The following is a 22,213-nucleotide window of genomic DNA, read 5'->3' as shown; positions in this document are numbered from 1 at the left end:
GCAAATATATGCAAATTAAATATTTAATGATTTTTTTTGTCTGTTTTCAAAAAAAAAAATTATTAGAATTTTCTGGAAATTGTTTCATGGTTAAGTCTTAAAGATTTAATACCAGGTAAGAAAAAAACTAAATCGCGTTAAAGCAGTTTATCCTGTTATAAGAGAGCTAAATGGCACTCAAAAAAAATCCTGATTGAAATTTGCAACATCTGCAGATGTTGCAGGGATGTTTGTGGTAAAACTAACTCCACCACCATTGGGGTAGAAAAAAACATCTTGTTTTAGCAGCAGACTTTTTAAGCAGACTCAGATCTGACTGGTGGTTTTATTTGTGCAGTTTTTATGTCTCAGTGATGACTGAAGACAAGGTTAATTCAGACAATGCCTTCAAATATCTGCCAGAGTAAGTGCCAGGATGTAGTTTGAGATGGTGCGTGTCGAGATTTGTTTTTAGAATGTTAGTTTTTTGGTTTATAAAGACAAATATGCTAGGCTTCATGCTAGCAGCAGTTTGAGGCTGTGGTCAGGTACAGAGATGCATTTTGCACAGCTGATGGAAACTGAAGATGTATTTGGTCATAAAAACAAACAAATGAACTGGATATTAAGATTTTTGGCCCGGTGGTGACAGTAAATGAAAAACACTGTGTGGTAACCAGAAATGTCCATTTAGAGTAATAGTCTGACTTCCTGGTTGTGTTGACAAGTCTCAGTGATATCTTCAGTCACCCACTGTGCTCCATGAATATGATCTGAACTTTCATCTCTTTGATAGATGGTGAGATGGTTCAGTTTGGGTCAGAGTGGCAGCCTGGGCAAAGGACATTATCATCCTCAGTGTCACATTGTTTGATGCTCATAATGAAAGACAAACAAGAAGGGGACAGGCAGGATGTGCCTGAGGAATGTTTATGAAATATTATTGCAGTCCTTTTCACCCATCATCCTCTGCCTCTCTCTCCTTTTTCTCCATTTGCAGCATTATGCTGAACCTGCCACGGACCGACCTCTGTGGAGATGTTCACCAGTTCAGAAAAGTCCCTCTCCCTCTCCCTTACACCCAGCTCTCCAACCATCGGCGGTCGGCGTGGACAAACACACGTCCAGTCTTCCCTGTCCCTCCCTGAGCCCGAAGCCTGGAGGCGGTCTAGCCCCGCGGCCCGGCCCGGGCTGGCGCAGGGAGCTCGCTCTTGCTCCCTGCAGGTCCCTCACGAGGTCCCCGAGTGTCTGGGGCTGCCCCCTCGAGCGGCCAGCTTCGATGTGCCATGCGGACAGGAGGATGGCTCGTCCGATCAGGGCTCGGGGTCTCTGAGCCCTCACGGCATGCTGCGGCGGCGCGGGGGACTCGTGGAGCAGAAGGACATCATCATGGCCCACCAGGCTCATAAAATACAGAGCACGCCGCAAGCCCGCAGGAAGGAGTGGGAGTAAGTATAAAAGAGATTCAGAGTCAAAGGATTCCTTTTAAACTGTACGTGTAAAGATGATAAATCTCCATGGAGGAGGATGAAAGTGCCAACGTGAAAGAACCTCCATTCTGGATATGAAGTGTAACTTTTCAAACCGCACATCATTAGATCCCTCAAGGTTTACAGGATATGGATGAGGATACAGATTTGATTTCAATATTTTAGTAAACATGTCTTTTTAAAAATTTTATAGCAGCAGATACTTGTCAAGGCAAGACAAGCCCAGGCGTAATTAAGAGCCTTAAATCATGGCCTCATTTCATTCAAGGATCCAAAAAAGCCATGCGTGAGAGGAAGCATGCATAATTGCATGGCTGTTGAACTGGAAGTGGAATGTAGCTGACACTGATGGTAGTAATTACACCTGGTGCTTTTCCTGTTGAGATGCATCAAAGTCTGTGTGACAGCGAGACATACTGTAGCTTCAACCAGCGAACACACGGGCTAAAGAAAAAGAAAATCCAATTTTCCTTGTGACTATCAAAGAGTGTTTTAGCTGTTCCATAGTTTAGCTTCATTTTCAGCATTTCTAGTTCAGAGCTACAACAGGCAGCATGAAAGACACCAACAGAGGATTTAGCAGTTTAGGAGATGGTGAAGGCAAACACGGGGCTTCATCAGGTGGTCATAAATACGACTGCAAATGCATGATATCATCAAAATTGATGGTTTGTGTTGTTTTACAAGGCGATAGTCTTTATATTCAGCTAGCCCCTTTGCCGTGGAGTGACAAAAAATCTATTGGGCAAAGGGGAAAGTAGCAACCATCATGAAAATCCAAAAAATTTGATGTAAACAAGTGGTTGGTGGGGATGGCTGGACATTATGCAAGCCACACACCTTCAGATCTGCTCTTTTGTATATGTACTGTTTAAACAAAGAATACTGAGTCTTTGTATTTAGTCATAATAACTGATTAATCTGTAATAGTCAGACTTAAAGTTTGTATTCCTCCTGCTCACTAAAAGCTGCATAATTCAACCTCAAGGGAACATTTAGAGTTAACCCATGGTATTAGCTGTTAACAGGAAGGTGTTTTGTTTGTTGGCGATTTCCTATGAAGGACTGAAACAATTCAAAATTACATTCCCTGATCATGCAAAAGATCCTCCGCCTGAGACCGGGAGGAGATACAAACCCAGCCTCAGGAGGTCACGAGCTAGTGTACTCCCAGTGCCGGCCCCAAGCCCAGATAAATGGGAGGGATGCATCATGAAGGGCATCTGGTATGAAATCTGTGCCAAATCAAATATGTGGATCCATCCGCTGTGGCGAACCCTCTGGGAAATAAAGGAGCGAAAGAACCAGCACCAGATTAAATGCACCGAAAATTGATATCAAAAACAGCAGGCCAAGCCTGGACTGCCATATGCACACTTACTTTGTAGTACATTTGCACAAAAACTGTAAACACTCCTGGCTGATGGTATTTTCAGAAAGATTATTGCAGCAAATCAGTTTTCTATTGATCTTCTGGCTGGATGCAAACCATTTCTGTGTTGAGACTGGTGCAGATAAACCAGCAGGCAAAAAGCTGACCCCGTGACACACTTTAATGACAGCTCATGTTTGTAAAATGAAGCAAAAATTCATAAAGAGACGGACAGATAGACAGACAAGCTTGGGAAAATACACAGGGAACATGCAGAGAGAAAAATGAAAAACACAAATATGAACTTAAATGAGATTTTTTTGAATTAATGAGAGCTAAATGTATTTTTAGTGTTATTTGCAGAGCATTTAAAGGTAAATTATCTTTATTTGTTGAGCTATTTAGCTGTATTTTTAATTTCATTTTTATTTTCTGGCAGTTTTTGCTCTCCATGCTTTCACTAAAATGTGATATGTGGATTATTGAGGCTTAATAACAACGAGGAAGAAAATTTTCAAGACAAATCGTGAAAGACCTTGTAACCAGCAGCCTTCTTCTTCTTTGCCTTTGTTTGCACGTTGCTTCAGCAGTGAAATGATGTAATACCATCAGCAGGGCTTGTGTAGTCATGGCAAATATTCCACAGGAGATCTTGCAGGGTAAATACCAAAAACATAGTGTGGAAATTATTAGCCATTAGAGTATAAAGTGCAATGCTTCTTATTGTTACCACTTATCCTTGTTTTGTTGCTCAGATACAAAGTGCTCCTTTCAAAAGGTGCTCCATTGCTGCGCTACATACAGCACGCAGACGCCTTTGTTGTGCATTGTTCCACCAATGAATCACTCGATCAGTTTCCACCTCTTTCCTCAGCTGATTTGATTTTTTTCTCCTCCTGCTTGTGCAGCACGGCCGGCTGCGGTTTACTGTAATCAGATGCGGTACAGTGTTATTAATGGCAGGGCTCAGGGTACTTGCTTGTGAACTTCTGAACTCTGGAGCCACATCGCTCTGATTATCCGCTTCCAGCCACTTGAATGTGGAGTGCCATTCCATCAGCGTGACCTCTAACCTTACAGTGAGTCCCCTCCACCTCCTCCTCCTCCCTCCATCCTCTGATGTACCCTTACAACCCACTGCATGTCCACTTTACAGGTGTGCTGTCATGCTCTCTCTTTTGTTTCTTCTTCCATTTTTTTCTCTCACATGTACAGACACAAAAATAAATTAATGCTTTTGATCACAGGCATGAACATGTTCTATCTATGTTACCTGCAACTTTAGGATATTCCCATCCATCCATGCTCTTTAACCCTTATCCATTCAAGCCTATTTATCATTCATGCTCACATCTGCTCAATCAAACACAGGGAAAACATACAAACACCACACAGAACCCCTCCTCCCCCCAAGCGGGTTCAAACCCAGTTGTAAGGCATCAGCATTAACCCCTGCACCAAGAAGCAGGACCTAATATTAGGGATGGACTGCTGCTGTATGTGTATTGTGCATATTTGTCCATTAGGGGATGCTAGGGAATCAAAGTAGAGAAGCAGCAGGGAAGCAGCACATGATGCCTTCTGAGTTTATCAGTAGAGTTTGGACATTATGGAGCTTAACCTCGAAGTGCTGACAGCTTTTCTGAAGACAAAATTAACATTAATGACATACATTGAATGATTTGGCATTTCAGTGCAACTTCTGTCTTCTCGTGAAACTTTTATTTATTCATTTTTGTATAGATGACCAACACACCTCTTTTTTTCTTTTTCTTTTTTTTAGCTGTTTTAGGGGTTTATGTAAACATCTGTACCATTGTTCTGAACCCACAGGCGCGATTTAAATATGCTTCAGCATCACCAAATCTGTGGTGATACGAGAAGCAGTTATTGGTCGACTCAAACTGACATAACTCAGTACTAGAGGATGTCTGTTGCTAGGGAACAGAGAGAAAAATAAAATGCTATAACCACTCCAGTCAATGTTGGGTGAAAGCCTGTCTGCAATTATATAAAAGCTCTTCAGAGTTCTGGCACAAAGTACCTCCCATTAACGTTTTCACTCTCTGTGCATGTCACCTGCAGGCTCACTTCATCTGTCTTCCCCTCTATGTGGTTCCTGTCACGTGTGCTTCAAGCATCTTGTAAAACGAGGCCCGTTTCTGTTAAGTTCGGTTTAGGCCCAGGCAGGCCGATAAAACCTTTTCCTCCTCTGTGGCTGGCGGCTATTTTTGGAAGTAGGTTGCAAGCAAGAGCAGAAAAAAAAGTCAAAGAGTGTAAAGACAGACTACACCTGACTAGTCACCTGTAGAGTATTTTTCAGTCATCAACAGTAAAGCGATGGTACTGTACAGAAATCGGTCAGTTTCCTCTGTCAGGATGACCCCGTGTGTGTGTGTGTGTGTGTGTGTGTGTGTGTGTGTGTGTGTGTGTGTGTGTGTTGGGATAAACAGATTTCTGTAGGAAGAGGTTGCGCTATTGTGCAACATGGCTTTTGTTGGCAGAAATGAAAAGAACGGAGCAGGAATTCAAGAGAGCTATGTCGCTATGGAAACAACAGCAAAGAGAGAGAGAGAGAGAGAGAGAGAGAGAGCTGGAGACACACACACACACACACACACACACACACACAAACATGCGCTGTTTGCAGAGATGGACAAATATTTTTGTTGCTAAACATACAAATAGATAATTTTTTAATTTAGTTTTTGTAATGAGCGCTTTTAACATTAAAATAAGAAAGTGGAGCTGAATGCAGGAGACGTTAACACGTCATCAGGTACATGTTGATATTCATTGTCCGCTGATTTTTACACCCTGCACTCGGTAGGTCAGTTCAGCCTTTTGTTGCTGCCCTGCTTTGCACGACACGCCCGCCTGCTCCATGCAGATGAAGCAGAGGAGGAGGCAGGGCTCAGTGTTTGGAGCTCAGTTAGGAACTTATTTGCAGATCCCCCTTCTCTCCCCCAGATCTCGGCTTGTTTGCCAACCATTCGTCACTCTCTCTCGGCTTGCTTTCGGTGGCCGTCTGCGAAATTGCGATACCTGCACTGAGTCGAGTCTGTCAGTCAGCAGCCGATGTGCGATATTTCTTGTCAGGGTATCGGCGCTGTGGTTGATTTTAATTGTGACAAGCCTCGGGCATGAAATAAGCCTCGGCTGAATAATATTGCGTCTGTGGGGGCTGAAGTGGTCATCTTCGGGAAACAGTGGGGAGGGGGAGGAGAGCAGCAGATGGAGCGAGAGAGCCCGGTTGCCTAATGAGGTCTCACTTGTGGCACTGAGCGTGAAAGAGACCCTGCTTTCTTTTGCTTTCCCTCAAAAAAGGGAGCAGCCCTAAGATCTATTTCATGCTCTATTTTTACTCCTGACTTTTACTCCAGTATTAGCACAATGGCCTAGTTTTTAAATGTTTTAATAGTGCAAGTCTGTCTCCATTAAGGGGGGAAAATATGACAATGCTGTCTGATTGTCAAATGGTGAACGTGCTTGAATAGGAGAAGCTCGCACATATATATATATATATATATATATATATATATATATATATATATATATATATATATATATATATATATATATATATATATGTATATATATATATATATACATATACATATATATATATGATGTATGTATGTAAGAGCAACGTCTTTACTTGCTTGCTCGTTCCATGTACCCACACACCTGTTGTCTTTTCTGTGCATTGTCTAGTATTTGGTTTTATTTAGCTTTAACACCCCTCTCTTTTCCCACAGCACCCACAAACATCTTTACATAATGGATTCTGAACCACATACCCACACAGCCTGCTGAATATAGTCTTCTGCTTTTTTTTTTTTTTTTTTTTTTTTTTTTTTTTTTTTAAGGAAAATGTTTTTGTTCATCCTCAACAAACTCTAATTGCTATGGTAACAAAATATATGTCCCTCCTCTCCACCAGCCTTCATTCAGATGGAATTTGCAGTGAAATAGTACTGTGGGAGGGGGCTGCTGCTGCTTATGCGCTCTTGGCTGATAATTTTCCAGCAGGTGATAAGACTGACTGATCCGTCTAGTCAGGCGAGCCTTGCTGCTGCACGCAGGAGTTTCGGGTTTAGTAGCGTTAAACGGGCTTCCTTTCGCACGAAAGCTTCCTTTCGTCAAGTTCGGGAAGATGCGCAAAGTTTGGAAAGACTTTCCTCGGATGTCTCCGTCTGATGAGCTCAGAGTAGTTTGTGATCGTGTAGCTGCTCCCGGTTTGTCAGATCAAAACGAGCTTGGACGTTGATAGAAAATAAAAGGTCTTAACTCAGTGGATTTTTTTTTACCCCTCCTCCGCTGCATGAGTTTACAGTAGAGACGCGCGCGTTAAAAGTTGCTCAGAGCGGACTGTTGGCGCGGTTAAACAGATGGGATAGCGGAGGTTTTGTTTGTTTGTTTTTTTGCAGCTTGTGCAGCTGAATCTTTATTAAGTGCATGGAAGATTTTCCTGACCCATAAGCCAACTGAATGATATCCCCCCCTTTTTTACCCTCTTGTGGATATGGAGTGATAGGAATCTAACTTTCTGGGGAATCTTGGCGCTCGAAAAGCTGTCAGTGGATTGAAGGTGGATCTTTTTTTCCCCTTTCTTTTTCTTTTAGCTCCACTTCACATTTCCCCTCTCCTCTTTTTATCTTATTTGAAATCGCACTTTAGTAAAACACTCTAAGCCGATCGTCTCCTCCTCATCTCTCTGTAGAATGGCTCGTTTTGGAGACGAGTCGGTTCCCACTGCGGTGGACTCCGGGGATGGGGACTTGGAGCGAGGCGGTGGCGACGGGCAGGACCCGGCGGCGGCGGGACTGACTGCTTCCATGAAACAAGCCAAGGCGCAGCGGGCCCGGACCATGGCTCTGTACAACCCCGTCCCCCACCGGCAGAACTGCCTCACAGTCAACAGGTCGCTCTTCATTTTTGCAGAGGACAACATAATTAGGAAATACGCGAGGCGAATCATTGAATGGCCATATCCTTCCTTAAAGCATCAGAGTTCTGTTTAAAGCTGTCTGATGAGTTCTGTTGTGAGTTCAGCACCATGGACAGCGAGAGCCAGCATGTGAGCAAGCTTAGAAAAAAATCTAACTCCTCTTAAAGTCCACCTTCTAAATCTCAGTCCCGTCTCTGTGTTGTGCTTGCTGCCATTTACCCTACATCTCTGTTTAGCGTCTCCATAACCCACTTTATGATTTCCAGCTGCTCCTGAAAGCATCAAACACAATTCTGATTTCTAACCTGTTCATAATTCTGCTAACTAACTTAAATTCATCTGTGGGCTCCTTTTTTTTGTTGGCAGAAGCCAGAAAGTTAGCATGTGGTGATCATTAGAAGCAGCTCTGCTCACTGTGGGGGTGGCATGTAGGCACATCTCTGATGCCTTAGTGCTCATTGGAATATGAACCTGGCCATGAGTAGGTGTCAGTTCAAACCTACCAGGCAGCATTTCTGCGCTTCCTGCTGCAGAACTGGCCAACAGATTCTCTCTTCTGAACTAGTGCAAATCTAACAAAGCTTATCTGGGAAGTTATCCCATAGATACAGCAGCCATGCACAACCGTGCACAATCACTTTTGCAAATTAGTATTATTTAATTTTATTTATTTATTTTTGTATTTTATCTGTTCAAGTTTGGCTTGTTTTCCTGCTTCAGTGTTTTGATACCAAAATCAGTTTGGCAGCACCACTGAGTTGCCATATCTGCCCACTGCTCCTCCTGTCTTACACCCCCTCCAGTGCCGCGTGCCAGTCTCCCACTGTTACCTAACCACAGGCTCTGTGGGTGTGTGGGAGTGGGGCTAGTGGTCAAGACTAGCTGGCCACTGACAGCATGGTAATGTGACTGTCGGTATCACCGAGGCAGAGGTATGTGGGAGAGAGCTGGCCAGTAGTACTGCCGTGGATCGTGGGCTGTGAGAGCATCACTGTCATTAGTGTTGACAGAGTGAATAAAGTTTCGAGATTTGAGGTTCAAAATTTACAGGAACGAGCTACACTGATTGGCGGTGCACTGATAGAGTGTATGCTGCTGCAAATGTATACCAGAATATTAGAATTTGCACAACATTATCAATGACTGGGACATTTGTAGGTAAAAAATAATCACGTTAAATAAGCTGCACCATCCCAGCCTCCTGCATGTTATTTAGTCTTTATAACTACAGTAATCAATCGATTTAATTGATCTAAAAAAAGTGATTTAGTACATAAAAATCAGTGCCAGCTGTTTTTTTTTCAATATTACAATCTTTATCTCTCGGAGGGACAAATCACGACTGCTGACATGTTTCGCTTGCATTATATCCTGTAGATTATAAATACATCATTCTGCCTTGCAGACAGCCATTTGTTTCCATTTACTTGCATGCAACATTAAGATCCTCTAGCAGACTCCTGACACTCTCTTTAGTCCCGTTATCCATCACATTAATTATTGTCAAACGTCTTTAATGTAGCTTTGACAAAACAAGCTGTGAACTGCCTGCCTATAATTGATTGCAGTGTAAAGAGTTAGCTTCAAATATGTTTTTACTGCCTGCTTACTTCGTATTCAGTGAATCAAATCAATCACTGCATCATCATTTAAGTCATTTCATTAAATTTTTCATGTCCTTTGTGTTTGTAGACCAGCATGTTTGGGTTGACTGCTGTTGGCTGTGTAAACTCATTTGGGCTTTAGACAGTAGAAATTGCGGCAGAGGAAGAGCAATAGGCCGTTCAAATAACTGTTACTTTGAGTGCTACACTGATTTGGTTGTTGCTCAGTTTTACATATCATTATTATTATTATTATATGGTTGGTTTGATTTATTTTTTGTAATTAATATTTTATTAAATTTTTATTGGAAAAACACAACCAGTCCAGTGTAAATACAAACCACATGAGGCAGAAATTGCATCAGCACGACAGTAGAGCAGTGGGGAGATCTGAACCAAAGTAAAGAAGAGAGAAAGGGAGAAAAAAAAAAGGGTGGTGGTGGTGGGGGTTTATCTATGTGGGACTTAAGGATAGGATCCCAGTGTCCATCTAACTCTAAGTTTTAATTTGATCATTTTATTTTGAAAAGGTATGGATCCCACTTCAGGTGAAATCTTTCCACTTTATTTAGTAGCCTGTATGAGGGGTGATGGATTACCTAGAATGAATAATCTCGGCAAAAGGGAATATCTTGTCGTGTAACCGAGCTCAGTCCAAAAATATGGGGTTTTAGGACAACTCCAAATCATTTGTGCCCACCCCAATCTGACATCCCTGTATATAATCTATGTGCTAAGCGGTAAATTCGGTGTAGTAATTTGAATTGGGTTAGTCTTGTTCTAAGGTCCCTGGACATGGATTTGATTTGATACAACACATGCAGAAGAGCTGCTTCTTGGACAGAGTGATGTTCTGGCTATAAGCAGTGAGCGTGATTCGTGTAACTGGGCTAAAACTTGCATAATGACTGATACTTAACAGGTAACAGTTAACAGTTAGCAACAGAGTGGGCCCATTAAGTATTTCCCACTTTAGCTATTTTCATCCACTTTCAATGGCAACAATGCGGACTTGTCAATGTGAGTCAGTGTGGGTCCCAGAGGTCCTCATCTCAGCGCTCCCTTGTGAGTCAGTGACCCCATTTCACTCATGGCAGGAAAATTAATAATGAGGAGCTGCGACCTCATGGGAACTCTGAGAGACTGAAAGTCACAAGTGTTGGGGTGCATACAGTCACACGCAGCGTATGCCACTGCTCATGTCCATATTGTGCACCCCTTGGGTCCATGCATGTATACAGGTGCAGACAGATGTTTCACTCGCAAGAAAACTGGCAATGATCCGCTCAGGTTTTTAATTTAAGTTGTGTTAGTTTAAGTTATGTTAATATTCTGCGTTTAAACCACTAAGTTTAAAATCACTGATTTGTAGGAAAAAATAGTTTAATATTAATATTTTAGAGCCAACTACACACTGTTTTTACAGTTGGTACATCTGTGATTTTTCTTATTTCTTTTTAACTTATCAGTTCTATTGATAACAAATCAAGCTGACTGATAGTGGATTTTTGAAACAGTATCTATTACAAAGCATGTTTGCTGCAACATGTGCAGCAAAGTGTATCTCTCATAGGATGTATTATTATACGGTCTTTACCTTACAATAAAAAAAGCATGTGCCAACTTTAGTCTGACTCTAAAAAAAATCTCATGACAAATTTCATAACTCTTTTTTTGTCCAACTAAGACTTCAAAAATAAAGTATTTAATGTCACAAGAGACAAAAAAAAACCCAGCAAATCATCCAAATAGAGAACGTGTTTGCTTGTGCGTGTAAAGAATTTCTATTTTGCTGTTGATCTGCTAATTTCTTTTAAATAAGTTCAGTTTGAAAAAACCTTCAAACACGGGATTTAAGCCTTCAGTACCTTCCCTTATCATTTATTTGTACATTTATCCTCTAAGTATAAAGGTGAAATTCATAATGGATGAGAGTGACTTAAATGTAACATGATTTTCATATTAGATACATATCACCTCTTATCAGAGCTGACGTTAATGATCATTTAGAAACTGATTGCCTTCTGAAGTTCAACGTGATAACCTCACAGGGGTCTGCATTGGTCCAAAACTGCTTTGCAGTCAAATAAAACAGAAAATTCAAACTTTAGAAAAGCAGGAAGCACAGAATGAGTGACCTACTTTCTTGAAGAATGTCCTGAATGATTAAGCGATTATCAAACTTGATGTTGAGTCATTTTCTGTTGATTGCTTCTGGCTTCATTTGGAAAAGCTCACTCATTTAAACCTCACAATGAATTGAATTAGCCTAAAACTGAGCAGTCTGAGGAGCAACCTTTCTTTAGTTGCTACCAGATGATGTTTGAACATGCGTGTTTGTCATACAAAGACAATGTGTAATGCGTGCTGTGTCGTCCGCTGCGGCGTCGGCTGTTGTTGGCAGTGAAAGGAGCCACGGGAACTGCTGCCTGTAGTTTGTGCAGTAGACCACTCAGGCCAAGGTGACTTCACAGTGCTCTCATTCCCTCCCTAACCCGATCGCTTTCTCTTCATGAAAAGCACTTTTAAAAGCAGGTTGCCATGGTTACCGCAATCTCTCTAACAGATTGCTTCCAATACCAGAGAATATGAACCATGCCATTATTCATCTGTCATTTAATCATCCTCATGCATCCGTCTAGATTTTTTATTTATTTATTTATTTTACCTTCCACTAAACTGCTGAACCTTTAAAATATTCGCTACGATGTTTCCAATAATTGCTGCGTGTATGAAAAACTGTGATTGCCGTCAGTGTATTTAAGCTGTAAACTCCAGGAGAACTTAACTTGTCTTGTGTCATCAGCTTTATCTGTTTTTATGCGGCGTCTTTGTCCTTGCACTGTGAAGAAAAAAACTTTCCTTAACTTGGCGGCCTTTACACCATTTGAGTACATGATCCTGGCCACCATCACCGCTAACTGTGTTGTCCTGGCCTTGGAGCAGCACCTCCCCGGAGAGGATAAGACCCCCATGGCAAAGAGACTGGTGAGGACAAAATCTGCTGTCATGACACACACACACACACACACACACACACACACACACACACACACACACACACACACACACACACACACACACACACAAGGGTGTACAAAATGTAGACTGTATATAAAAGATGTACACAGCCATCATGCTCTCACCCACTAGCTTGTAAAATCCCATTTTATGCCTTAAGCTGAACATTTCTGGCTGTTGCCGTTTGGGTGTTTTGACACCATACATCATAAACACAGGCAGCTCTGAAAAACTTCAAAATTACAAGTTAGCCATGTTCTAAAGCTCTAAATTATGTTGGCCTTGTTTAGGACTGCCACATTGATTGTGTAGCCAGCTAGCTGTGATTATACTGTGTAGACTGGTGCTAAGGGCGCTGCAGTAATCTCCTGAATAACAAGGGTCACTATATTGCCAAACCCTCCACATGGGCTCTGGTATAGGAGTAGAAGAAGTTGAAATCTGAAACAAAAAAACTGCAATTTTTCTTCCATAAAGTCCCATCTTTTCAAGCTTTTCCAGCATGTTTCTGTATAATCTTGAAGTCCCAGAGCCCATGTAGTGATATGTTATTGAAATGGAAGTACCAACTAGCATGATTGTGTCACCAACATGGACATGGTGGCTGTACTACCTTTGCCAGGTAAGAAAAGTTAATAACTGGAGCACCAGTTTAGCTTACAAGTTAACCAGGTGACCACATTTTGCAAGGATGAATACAGTGATGGAGTTCACTATATCTAATAATATAGGTTAAAAAAAAGTGATGTAGTAAATTAAATGAGATGTAAGGCCAATCACTTATAGACTTCTTTTTAGCAACCAGAGTTACCGCCCCCTGCTGGTCAGTAGCAATAAATACCAGTATAAGGAACTTCCACACTGACTTTACTTTTCAGGTGTCCATCTTTGATATACAGCTGAGTGACTGTCACCATGAGAAGTTGTTTAAGTTTCAATAATGATGTAAAGATTTATAATATCAATGAAAAGAACATCCCTTTGAGTTAAGAGCACACAATTAGCTGCTTGCAGATTAACCATTTGCCAGTTGAGATTATTAGATTTTAACAAGGAGGCGATTAGGAGTTACAGGGTGGCTAAAGTGACATAACTGAGTGAATTAGAATATGTGAGACCTTTACATAAAATTCTTTAGACATAATTGGATCTCTGAGAAGTGGGTGATGTTTTACTGTGCAGTATGAGCCGTAGAGCTTTTCCACTTCATCCACACCTTCATCACTGAGATTATTACTTTAGGAGCAGGAGGCGGAGGAAGAAAACAGTTTTTGGAAATGGTAATTAAGGTTTAACCAAACACACTTCCCCCACTTCATTCCCCTCTCCCACATTCTTTTTAAGTCAAGGAAGTTTTATTTCAGTTGTTTCCATTCACTCTAAGACATGAGGTATAAAAAAGCATTGTTAAATATCTTACTTATTGCTCATTCTTCTGTCTGTTTAAGCAAGTGCAGTCTGTATATTTGTCTATCTGAAAGTGTAAAATGACTTTTCTGAAGACCCTGCTGACCTATATATGCATGTCATTCCTGCAGGAGAAGACTGAGCCATACTTTATTGGGATATTCTGTTTCGAGGCAGGGATCAAGCTGGTGGCACTTGGTTTTGTTTTCCATAAAGGCTCCTATCTAAGGAATGGCTGGAACGTCATGGACTTCATAGTCGTGCTCAGTGGGTGAGTAACATCAGTTGGTCTCCTTGACGACCTGAATTTTCAACAAAGTGAGAAGTCTTTGTCTCAAACATTGTCAAGTTATTACTTGCCAAACATACTGGCGAAATCTGTTTTTGGAGGAGGAAGAAATATCACTTCTGAACATCGCCATAAACTCTCTGACTGGGAGCCAATCAGATCTGAGCAAAGCAGTGAATTTGAGAAGCAGCCGAAGTTTCTGCCTGTGTTCCCATCTTCTTTTGAAAATGGTTAAAACAGAATTTAACAATCCCATAGGTTTATGTAGTTAATGTAACCAGATTTCAGTATTTTAGCTTTTCTTTCTGTCATCTTGCCTTAAAATACTACATTACGCACAAGACTCTTCTGCTGCAGCTGTTGAGTAGGGATGGGTATCGTTTAGGTTTTATCTGATACCAGTACCAAACCGGTACTTATGAAACGGTGCCCGTGCTTAAACGGTGCTCGAACCGGTGCTCAAACCGGTGCTTAAAGAATGAAGAACACACACTTTGGCCAAAAACCTCTCATGTTTAGCTGTTTTTTTTTTGTAAAAAGATAACAATGTTAGCCTTTTCTGCAGCTATAGGGGGATATATGGTATCACTCTTGGCTGGAAGCAGTGCTTAATCAATGGGGGGAAAAAACCCCCCACCAACTTTGTCCAAAAACCTCTCATGTTTAGCTGTTTCCCACTTTTTCTTTGGTCATTTTAGCCTTTTTGGCCAGGGTGAAGGGAGTATCTGCCATCAAACAAGAAGACAGCCGCATGTAACTATGACGGTGTTTGCTAGTTCACCTTACATGCATTAATGTAATAATGTGGTTAGCCTACTCAACGTAAATTACACACGAACAACATTAAGCTACTCGCCCAGAGAAGAACGCCTGCTGCTGCCATCATCATCCGTCATCATTTCTGCTACACTGGCAGGGCTAGGGGCCAGGACTCTACTCTTCATATACTGCGGGCACCACACCCGCAGTAGATGTGCTCGGTGTGAGGTCTCGCAGCAAGCTATCAAATACAGTGCATTTCTCGGCTTTTAAAAAAATGCTATGCGTCGCCAGGTGTTTCATTAGATTCGAGGTGTTACCTCCTTTGACAGTATCACAGTATCACCTTAAAGCACTTGTTGCAGGCTGCTGGGTTTGCATCTTTTGCTGTGAAGTACAGCCAGACTTCTGACCGCTTCGCCCTGGGCATTTTTAATCTGTAGCTCTGCTCTAAAAGAACGTACCTACCTGGGCCCGCCTACTACGCTTGCAAAGGTAAAATGATTGGCTGGAATCCAAAGTGTATGACATCTCAGGGAAAAAAAGCACCGAAATAAAGCACCGAAATGTGCGCTGCTTTTCGGTCTGGTTACTACCGTTTATGACAGAACCGGTGCCATGATACCGGTACCCATCCCTACTGTTGAGAAGAGACCAATCATGGGGTAGCAAATGAATTATTTGTGATGGTACAGCTGCGATTGGACCGTGAAATTGAAAACATTTAATCCATAATATGACATTAAACTCACATTCAGTTTATGAACTGTAACAATAAGACCACCTTAATATGGCTCGTCCCTAAAAAAAAAACTGCTTCCATCTGTTGAGGCATAGACACTGGACTCTTATGGGTGTTCCCTGGTGTCTGGCACTAGCACACTGGCAACAGATAATTTGGGTGCATCCCAAACAGGCGCGATCAGATTGAAATTCTAAGATTTTGAAGGTTGGTTCAAAGTCATGGGCTCCTCGTCATGTTCATAGAGTCAGAACAGGTTTCTTGAGTAGGTTTTCCATGCTGGGGAACACTGTCCTGCTTGGAGGTGCTGAGAGCTGTAAGAGCTGTCTTGGTGCAGTTTTGGTAATATGTGCAAGGTTGTGATGACGTCCCCAAAAAACCTTCACTTCATAGTTGAATGATCGGTGTTATTCACCTTGTTAGCGCTTTCAATCTTGCAGCTGATTGGTGTAAAGACTGCAGATGGAGTTGTTTGGGGTTTTTTTTCAGCACTGTCGTGTTTAGTTTGCACCTGTCCTGATTTAATTCCACTTGGGGTTAACGATAAGGTTGTTTTTTATGTACACAGGCTTCTATCTTTTACTTTCTACGAAAAAACAGAGATTTTTGGCTATTTCTTTGCTATTTCTTGTAAGATTAACTGGAAAGTTTTATGTGATCGAAGTTGAAGAAGTGTAAGTCAGTGTGAGTTAAGATCTGCCTGTTAAAAGGGAGTTTTTCCTTCCCACTGTCGCCAAGTGCCTGCTCGTAGGAGGTTGTCTGATTGTTGAGTTTTTCTCTGTATTATTGTTGGGTCTTACAATAGAAAGCACCTTGAGGTGACTGTTGTTGTGATTTGGTGCTATTTAAATAAAACTGAATTGACCTTAAGTGTAAGAGTAAGTCGCATAACATTATAAAATAGATAAAGTAACATGGCTTTAACATCTGGAAACAGGGGTGCCTGATATGACTACTTTAGACTTCTTGATTTGATCAGTCTATTGAAAATAAAACCACAAAGTTTACAGCACACTGGCTCAATCAATTAAAAGACCACATAAGAACATTTTATGGAGATCTTTTTTGGGGTGGACTTCCCTTTAGTCTTTGGATTCATACTCCATTTTCAAGCTTCCTGCAGTTTTTTTCTTATCCTGTTTGTCTGTCTGGATACTTACCAATCTTTTTTCAAGTCTGCCATGAAGGACTCATGTAAATAATAACATTAATGAAGTTGCCAGTAAGTGATTTCATTGATCTAGTTTGAGTGTTTCTCCAGCACCTAGTTACATATGGACATTTTTTCAGGACCTCTTGATATCAGGATTATAATCTTACTATAATAAACCAACTCCTCCTACTTGATCAGGAGGTGAGCAACAAAAATTGGCACACAGGTACATCCAGTGGGAAAAATTATGGTTCACTGGGGGTAGCATGTTGTTAGTCCGTTAGCAGTCTGTGGGCAGCTTCGGACTTGCCTGTCTAACCACAGTGAGCGTCTTTTTTCAGGGGGCAAAGTCAAAAATATGTGGTACAATCTGTCTGTGTGCTACTTTTCCTTGTGTTATTGTTGATACATCAGGCAGCTGCGGAGAAGTTACAACAAACAAGGAGCTAAATGGATACCAGGTGTTAAAAGAAATGAAAAGTGCAGCCACTGTATGTACTGTTTTTCCCTTCCTGCTCTGGACCACTTGTCAGCAGATCAGCTTTTGACTGTCGCATAGCATCTTCCATGTCAAACAATTTGCAGTTGGGATTTTGGAGAACTAGTAGTTGAACAATAAATACCTCCCCAAATGGACACTACCGCTGTACTGTAAACTAATCATTAATTAATTGGTTCTTTTGCTTACCTTTAAAATCTAACTTTGGGAGCTGCTCTTTCCACATCGCCAGCTGTTACTTTAGCCATTGTTGATTGAAGTAGCTTAATGCCACTGAATCATCTATGGTCGCCACTGCCTGTGTGGACACCTGTTAAGAATAAAAACCACAACATAAATGCCATTTCAATTTACAATTGCATATTGACAAATGTGTTACTTACACCAGCTAAAGCCCTTTTCCTTACTAGGCTAAGCTAGGAGTTAACTAAACAGAGACTAAAATATTCTTTTGTTATCGTTCACATTGTCTAACAGTCCTAACTCTACATACTGTACATGCTAACTACCTGTTCCAATAGCTTTAGAAGGTATTATATTACCTTGCCATTAGCAATAGCTAAGAGTAGCAAAAGCTCTGACTTGTAGCGGGAATTAGATTTAATGTCCAGGAGTCGATGCCTTAGTAAGTACTCTAATGCCATGTTTGCATTTAACATGTATTGTGTTTAGCTAATTGACAGTGATTTAAAATCAGAAGTTGTGGTTATGTGCCTGATGATGGTTAGTTTAGCTAGTTCACTAGCTAAATGCTTACCAATGCTAATATAGTATTTATAGTATCTAGCCACTGCATCCACTTCTTCCACCTTTAACTTTACATTTTAAAATTTTGCTTGGCGCTACCAGGTTGGGACATTTTCTAATTTTTTCTGTGTGTGTTTCTATGTGTGCGTTTGACTAGGTTTTAATCACAAATCACACCTTTTAGTGAAGTAAGGGAATAAATACATTAATGAACAATGTTCAGCAATTAATTTTGACAGAGTTCATTTTTACTTACAGGCGCTGGCTGCTGAAGCAGAAGATTGATTTCAGACACCTATTGTCGAGTTACGTTGGCGCTTTCATGTAGTTGTTTCTGTTTATGTCAACATTTATTAATACCTTAAGCTGAAAGGCTTTAAATCCCACCATGCTGCGAGCCTGGGTGACATACAGTAAGGAATGGTCGACCGCTGGGCTGGTCTTCGATTGTTGTTGATATATTTGTTTTTCCTAAGCACGTACATCTTTATACTCCATAGATCCGCAGGAAAACATAACACAAAGAAAAGTGTGTGTTTCCACTGCACAGTCAGGCTCTGCAGTCAGCAATAGGTGGGTGGATAAGTGGATTGGCAGTTGTGTCTAAAACCTGCTTTGGTTCGCCCCCAGGACCTCTGTGAATTAAATGTGAATGTAGCGCCGGAGATGTTATGCAAAAGCAGAGAAGGAGTGGATGGATGGAGAAGAAAGGAGACAGAAAACAAGCGGTAGAAAAAGGAAGATAAAAAGAAGACAGACTGTAGAAAAACACCAAGAGTCTTAATTTGTTCCCTATAAGACTGGCTTTAGTGAATTAATCATGCGGGAGTTGCCCATTGTTATTGCTGGTATACTGTTTATGGTTAAGTGTACATTATTTTACATTCAGGGAAGATTGCTGTTGGCATGCTGACATCTCATTTCAATCTGACACCCACATATTTTTTTTCCTCTGTATTTCTTATTTCTCTCTCTCTGCCTCTTACATAAAAGGGAGATCAGCATCACGTTTACAGACCAGTTAAGGCCGGCATAAATGCTCAACAGCTGTGTTGCTGACTGAGTTTCACAGAATTTGCAAGGTCAAAGCGTTCACTCGGTTTAAATAATTCATCCTGAGCGGTACTGATTGCTTTCACATTCTCTCATTAGGCATCTGCAAGAGTTTGCAACAAATTATTTGCTTTAACTTTTTCATTAAGAGACTGTCTGGCTAAAAGAAACAAAGCGCTATCTGACTCAGGAGCTAAATGTCAGTTCAAAAACATTTTTCTGTTAGTGGAGTATGGCAGAACCAGGGATTATCTGTTATAGGACATCACAGGCATTCAGGATAGTCTAGAACTTAAACCTTAAAGCACTGAGCTAAACATGCTTGGACGAAGTCTAAAAAGGATGTAATTTTGTAGCTGCCAAGCAGGCTTCAGAACCTTCAAACAGCTACAGAAACCATACCAGCAGCACAATTCACGTCTCTGTTGTCTCTTCACATGTCTCTTCAGTATTTACCAGTTATCGTTGCAGCAGAAAAGGGTGACCACAGCTGCATTTTATTTTATTTTGTAGATTATCACTTGAATCTCCAGTGGTGGAGTTTGTGTACTGTTCAGAGAGGTTATCACTACCACACCCAACTATAGTCACCCTGTTCTGTACCTAATATCACAGAATTATTGTTTAACCCTGGAGAACCCATGGGGTCAAATTTGACCCCATGGTTTCCCTAGAAAACCAATGGGGTCGGATCTGACCCCATGGGTTCTCCAGGGTTAAATCTGAAAAGATGTGCCTTAAACACAGAGATTTCTGAAAAACAATTGGTGATTCATCTTTAACCTGTTGTACTTTTCCTTATTTTCTGTCAAAGATATACTGTTAAAGCCGTGGATGTTCATATAAACATGGCCAAAGTTTGAAGTATTGTAGTTAAGAAATCCTTCAGGCTTCAGAGTGCTTTAAATGTCCTGTTCAGTAAGTTTTTTTCTAATCTTGGCTCTGTATGATGTCACTGAGAGGAGATATTTCTAATATGGTCATCTCATGTACACAATTTTGACTGTGAACCCCAACCTGCGGTTCAAACCTTCTGTTTGTGTGGGGCGACCACTCAGAAGAAAGTTGGTTTAAACAGACAGTTTTCTGACAGTGGATGAACGCAGAGACTACCCAACACCCAGTCAATCGCACAAAGCAACTTTAATAGAATCCAAGAATAAAAATATGGAGCTGATAGAGTCCCCTTTTACTGTAAAGTATGAAATATGTAAAAAGTGTTTCCAGAACCTACTTTTATTTTATACAGTGATAATTATATAACTATAATTAATCAATCTGGATGAAACCTACTATAGAAACTGCCTGGGGTACCAGGATTATCAGTATCTATAATGCTCATTGGAATTATTTCTATGACACTGAAATTGTTACAAATTATATATATTATGTGTAATAGATGATTTCAAAACAAAAAGTGACATTACATGTATGTAGGGAAGGTTTATGCCAGTTTTTGTAATTCACTGAGCTGTTGTTTCATACCAGGTCTGAGCACTGCATGAATTTGAGCATACAAAAGATATTGGTGGGGTTAAAGGATTTATTTCATAGTGTTCTTATACGCCAAAGTGTAGTTTGCAGGGATTAGTGATTCGCCTGTTGCTTTGTATCTGTCAGTTGGTCAGTATCAAACAGTCCTGGCTGTGATTGTGTAGGTAAACTTTTCTTGTGTCTTTCCCTTCTCATTATGTGTTAACCAGAAATATCCTCTGTATCTGCTGGTTAAATGGTGTCAGTTCAAAGTTGAGGACGAGCAACGAGCAAATTTTTATTGCTAGTCATCACTACAAGTCCCTGGTGTTGCATGGTCTCTGGTTTCCCCCTTAGAGAGGACTAACGTATACGTGGGAAAAACTTGTCTCTCCAGAGGGAGCTGTATAACATGTTGAAAGTTTGAAAAATAAAATAAAATCAGGGGGAGTGGAGTGACAAGAAGCGATGTTGCCAGACTTTTGACTGACGTTAGGCACGGCTGGCACAACACACCAGAATCTCCGGCTGAACTGCGGGCTCTCAGCAGCATTGTGGGTAAAGTGAGTCAGACTAAATTATAGAAGCACAATGCTGAGTCAGTGGAGTTCTCATTTACTTAAGTACTGTACAATTTTGAAGGTAGTTGTATTTCACTTTCATTTTATGCTATTTATTAGCACTCATTCTTTTACTCCACTAGACTGCAATTCACAGAACTTTGTTGTTTTGGGGTTTTTTTCTGCTTGTTGGTCTCCCATTAATGGGCTTATAACCGTGCAGCCATATTGTGTGATGCCGCCAACTGCTAGGTTGAAAAATGCCAGCTCAACCTCGACCAGCACGTGCAATAAAATAATCAGAAACCAGTCACAGGGGTTCTTGTGCAGAACGAGACGTTTCCTTGTGATGCGTTTAGCAAATTTAGCTGAGTTTTAAAGAGGATCTGCATTCCTCCCCCGACACTGTTAAAGAGCAACAACAACAGACTGAGGAGTGATGTCTGGTTAAGAGTTTCTGTATGATCTCACCTGTGCAATCACTGATTGGACATGTCGAGTTACTTTTTAGAATGAGGCATTTTGTGTAGTTTTTGAGAACTTCCTGATTGAAGTTAAGCTTTCAAATCATGTCACATATAGTGTGCTCAAAGTTGTCAGTGTACTTTGTGCAGCTAACAGATCTTCTGTGTTACCAAATCCAGTTGTGGCTGGAATTGGTAACGGACGACCTGGTTTCCTGCCACCTATCTGACACATTTTCTGATGGCACATATGCCGCCCCCCTCTCCTCGCTCGCACACACTCCGACGCTCTGGCTCTGGTGCCACAGCACAAGTAAGTCAGACTTAAAAGAAAACACACATGTGTCATAGAGGCCCACTGGGAATATAATCGAGGCCACTGGGCCAGCGCTGGCGGCATTCATTTCATTTCATATTAATGCATTGCTAGAAGCAAATCTGCTGGGACACTGAGCTCAATTAAAATCCCTAATCTGAGCAAAGAGTGTGTAGCAAAAAAAGGACAACAGCTAGAATAACTTACCCACAATCCAATTTAAATCACTGGGATTCCTAAAATGGTCAATTATATCCTGCAGCAAACAGATTGGCACAGGTGGACGCGATGCTTTGATTAGCAGTGAAATGACTCTCAGATGAGTTAGGCGTGT

General features: G+C 41.1%; 1 protein-coding gene across 1 annotated transcript in view; it reads left to right on the top strand.

Annotated features, from left to right (window-relative positions):
- The first annotated feature begins 1,017 nt into the window (after nt 1–1,017).
- LOC134616266 (voltage-dependent R-type calcium channel subunit alpha-1E-like) overlaps nt 1,018–22,213 on the top strand; it is a 67,793-nt gene continuing 46,597 nt past the window's right edge. The window contains exons 1-4 of the mRNA XM_063461001.1: nt 1,018–1,427; nt 7,565–7,831; nt 12,279–12,384; nt 13,956–14,095. Coding sequence (XP_063317071.1) covers nt 1,018–1,427; nt 7,565–7,831; nt 12,279–12,384; nt 13,956–14,095 — 923 coding nt within the window. The remainder of the gene's footprint in view (nt 1,428–7,564; nt 7,832–12,278; nt 12,385–13,955; nt 14,096–22,213) is intronic.

The sequence above is a fragment of the Pelmatolapia mariae genome, linkage group LG18 (assembly GCF_036321145.2).
Source record: "Pelmatolapia mariae isolate MD_Pm_ZW linkage group LG18, Pm_UMD_F_2, whole genome shotgun sequence".
NCBI lineage: Eukaryota > Metazoa > Chordata > Actinopteri > Cichliformes > Cichlidae > Pelmatolapia > Pelmatolapia mariae.
This window is presented reverse-complemented; position numbering and strand designations above follow the sequence as displayed.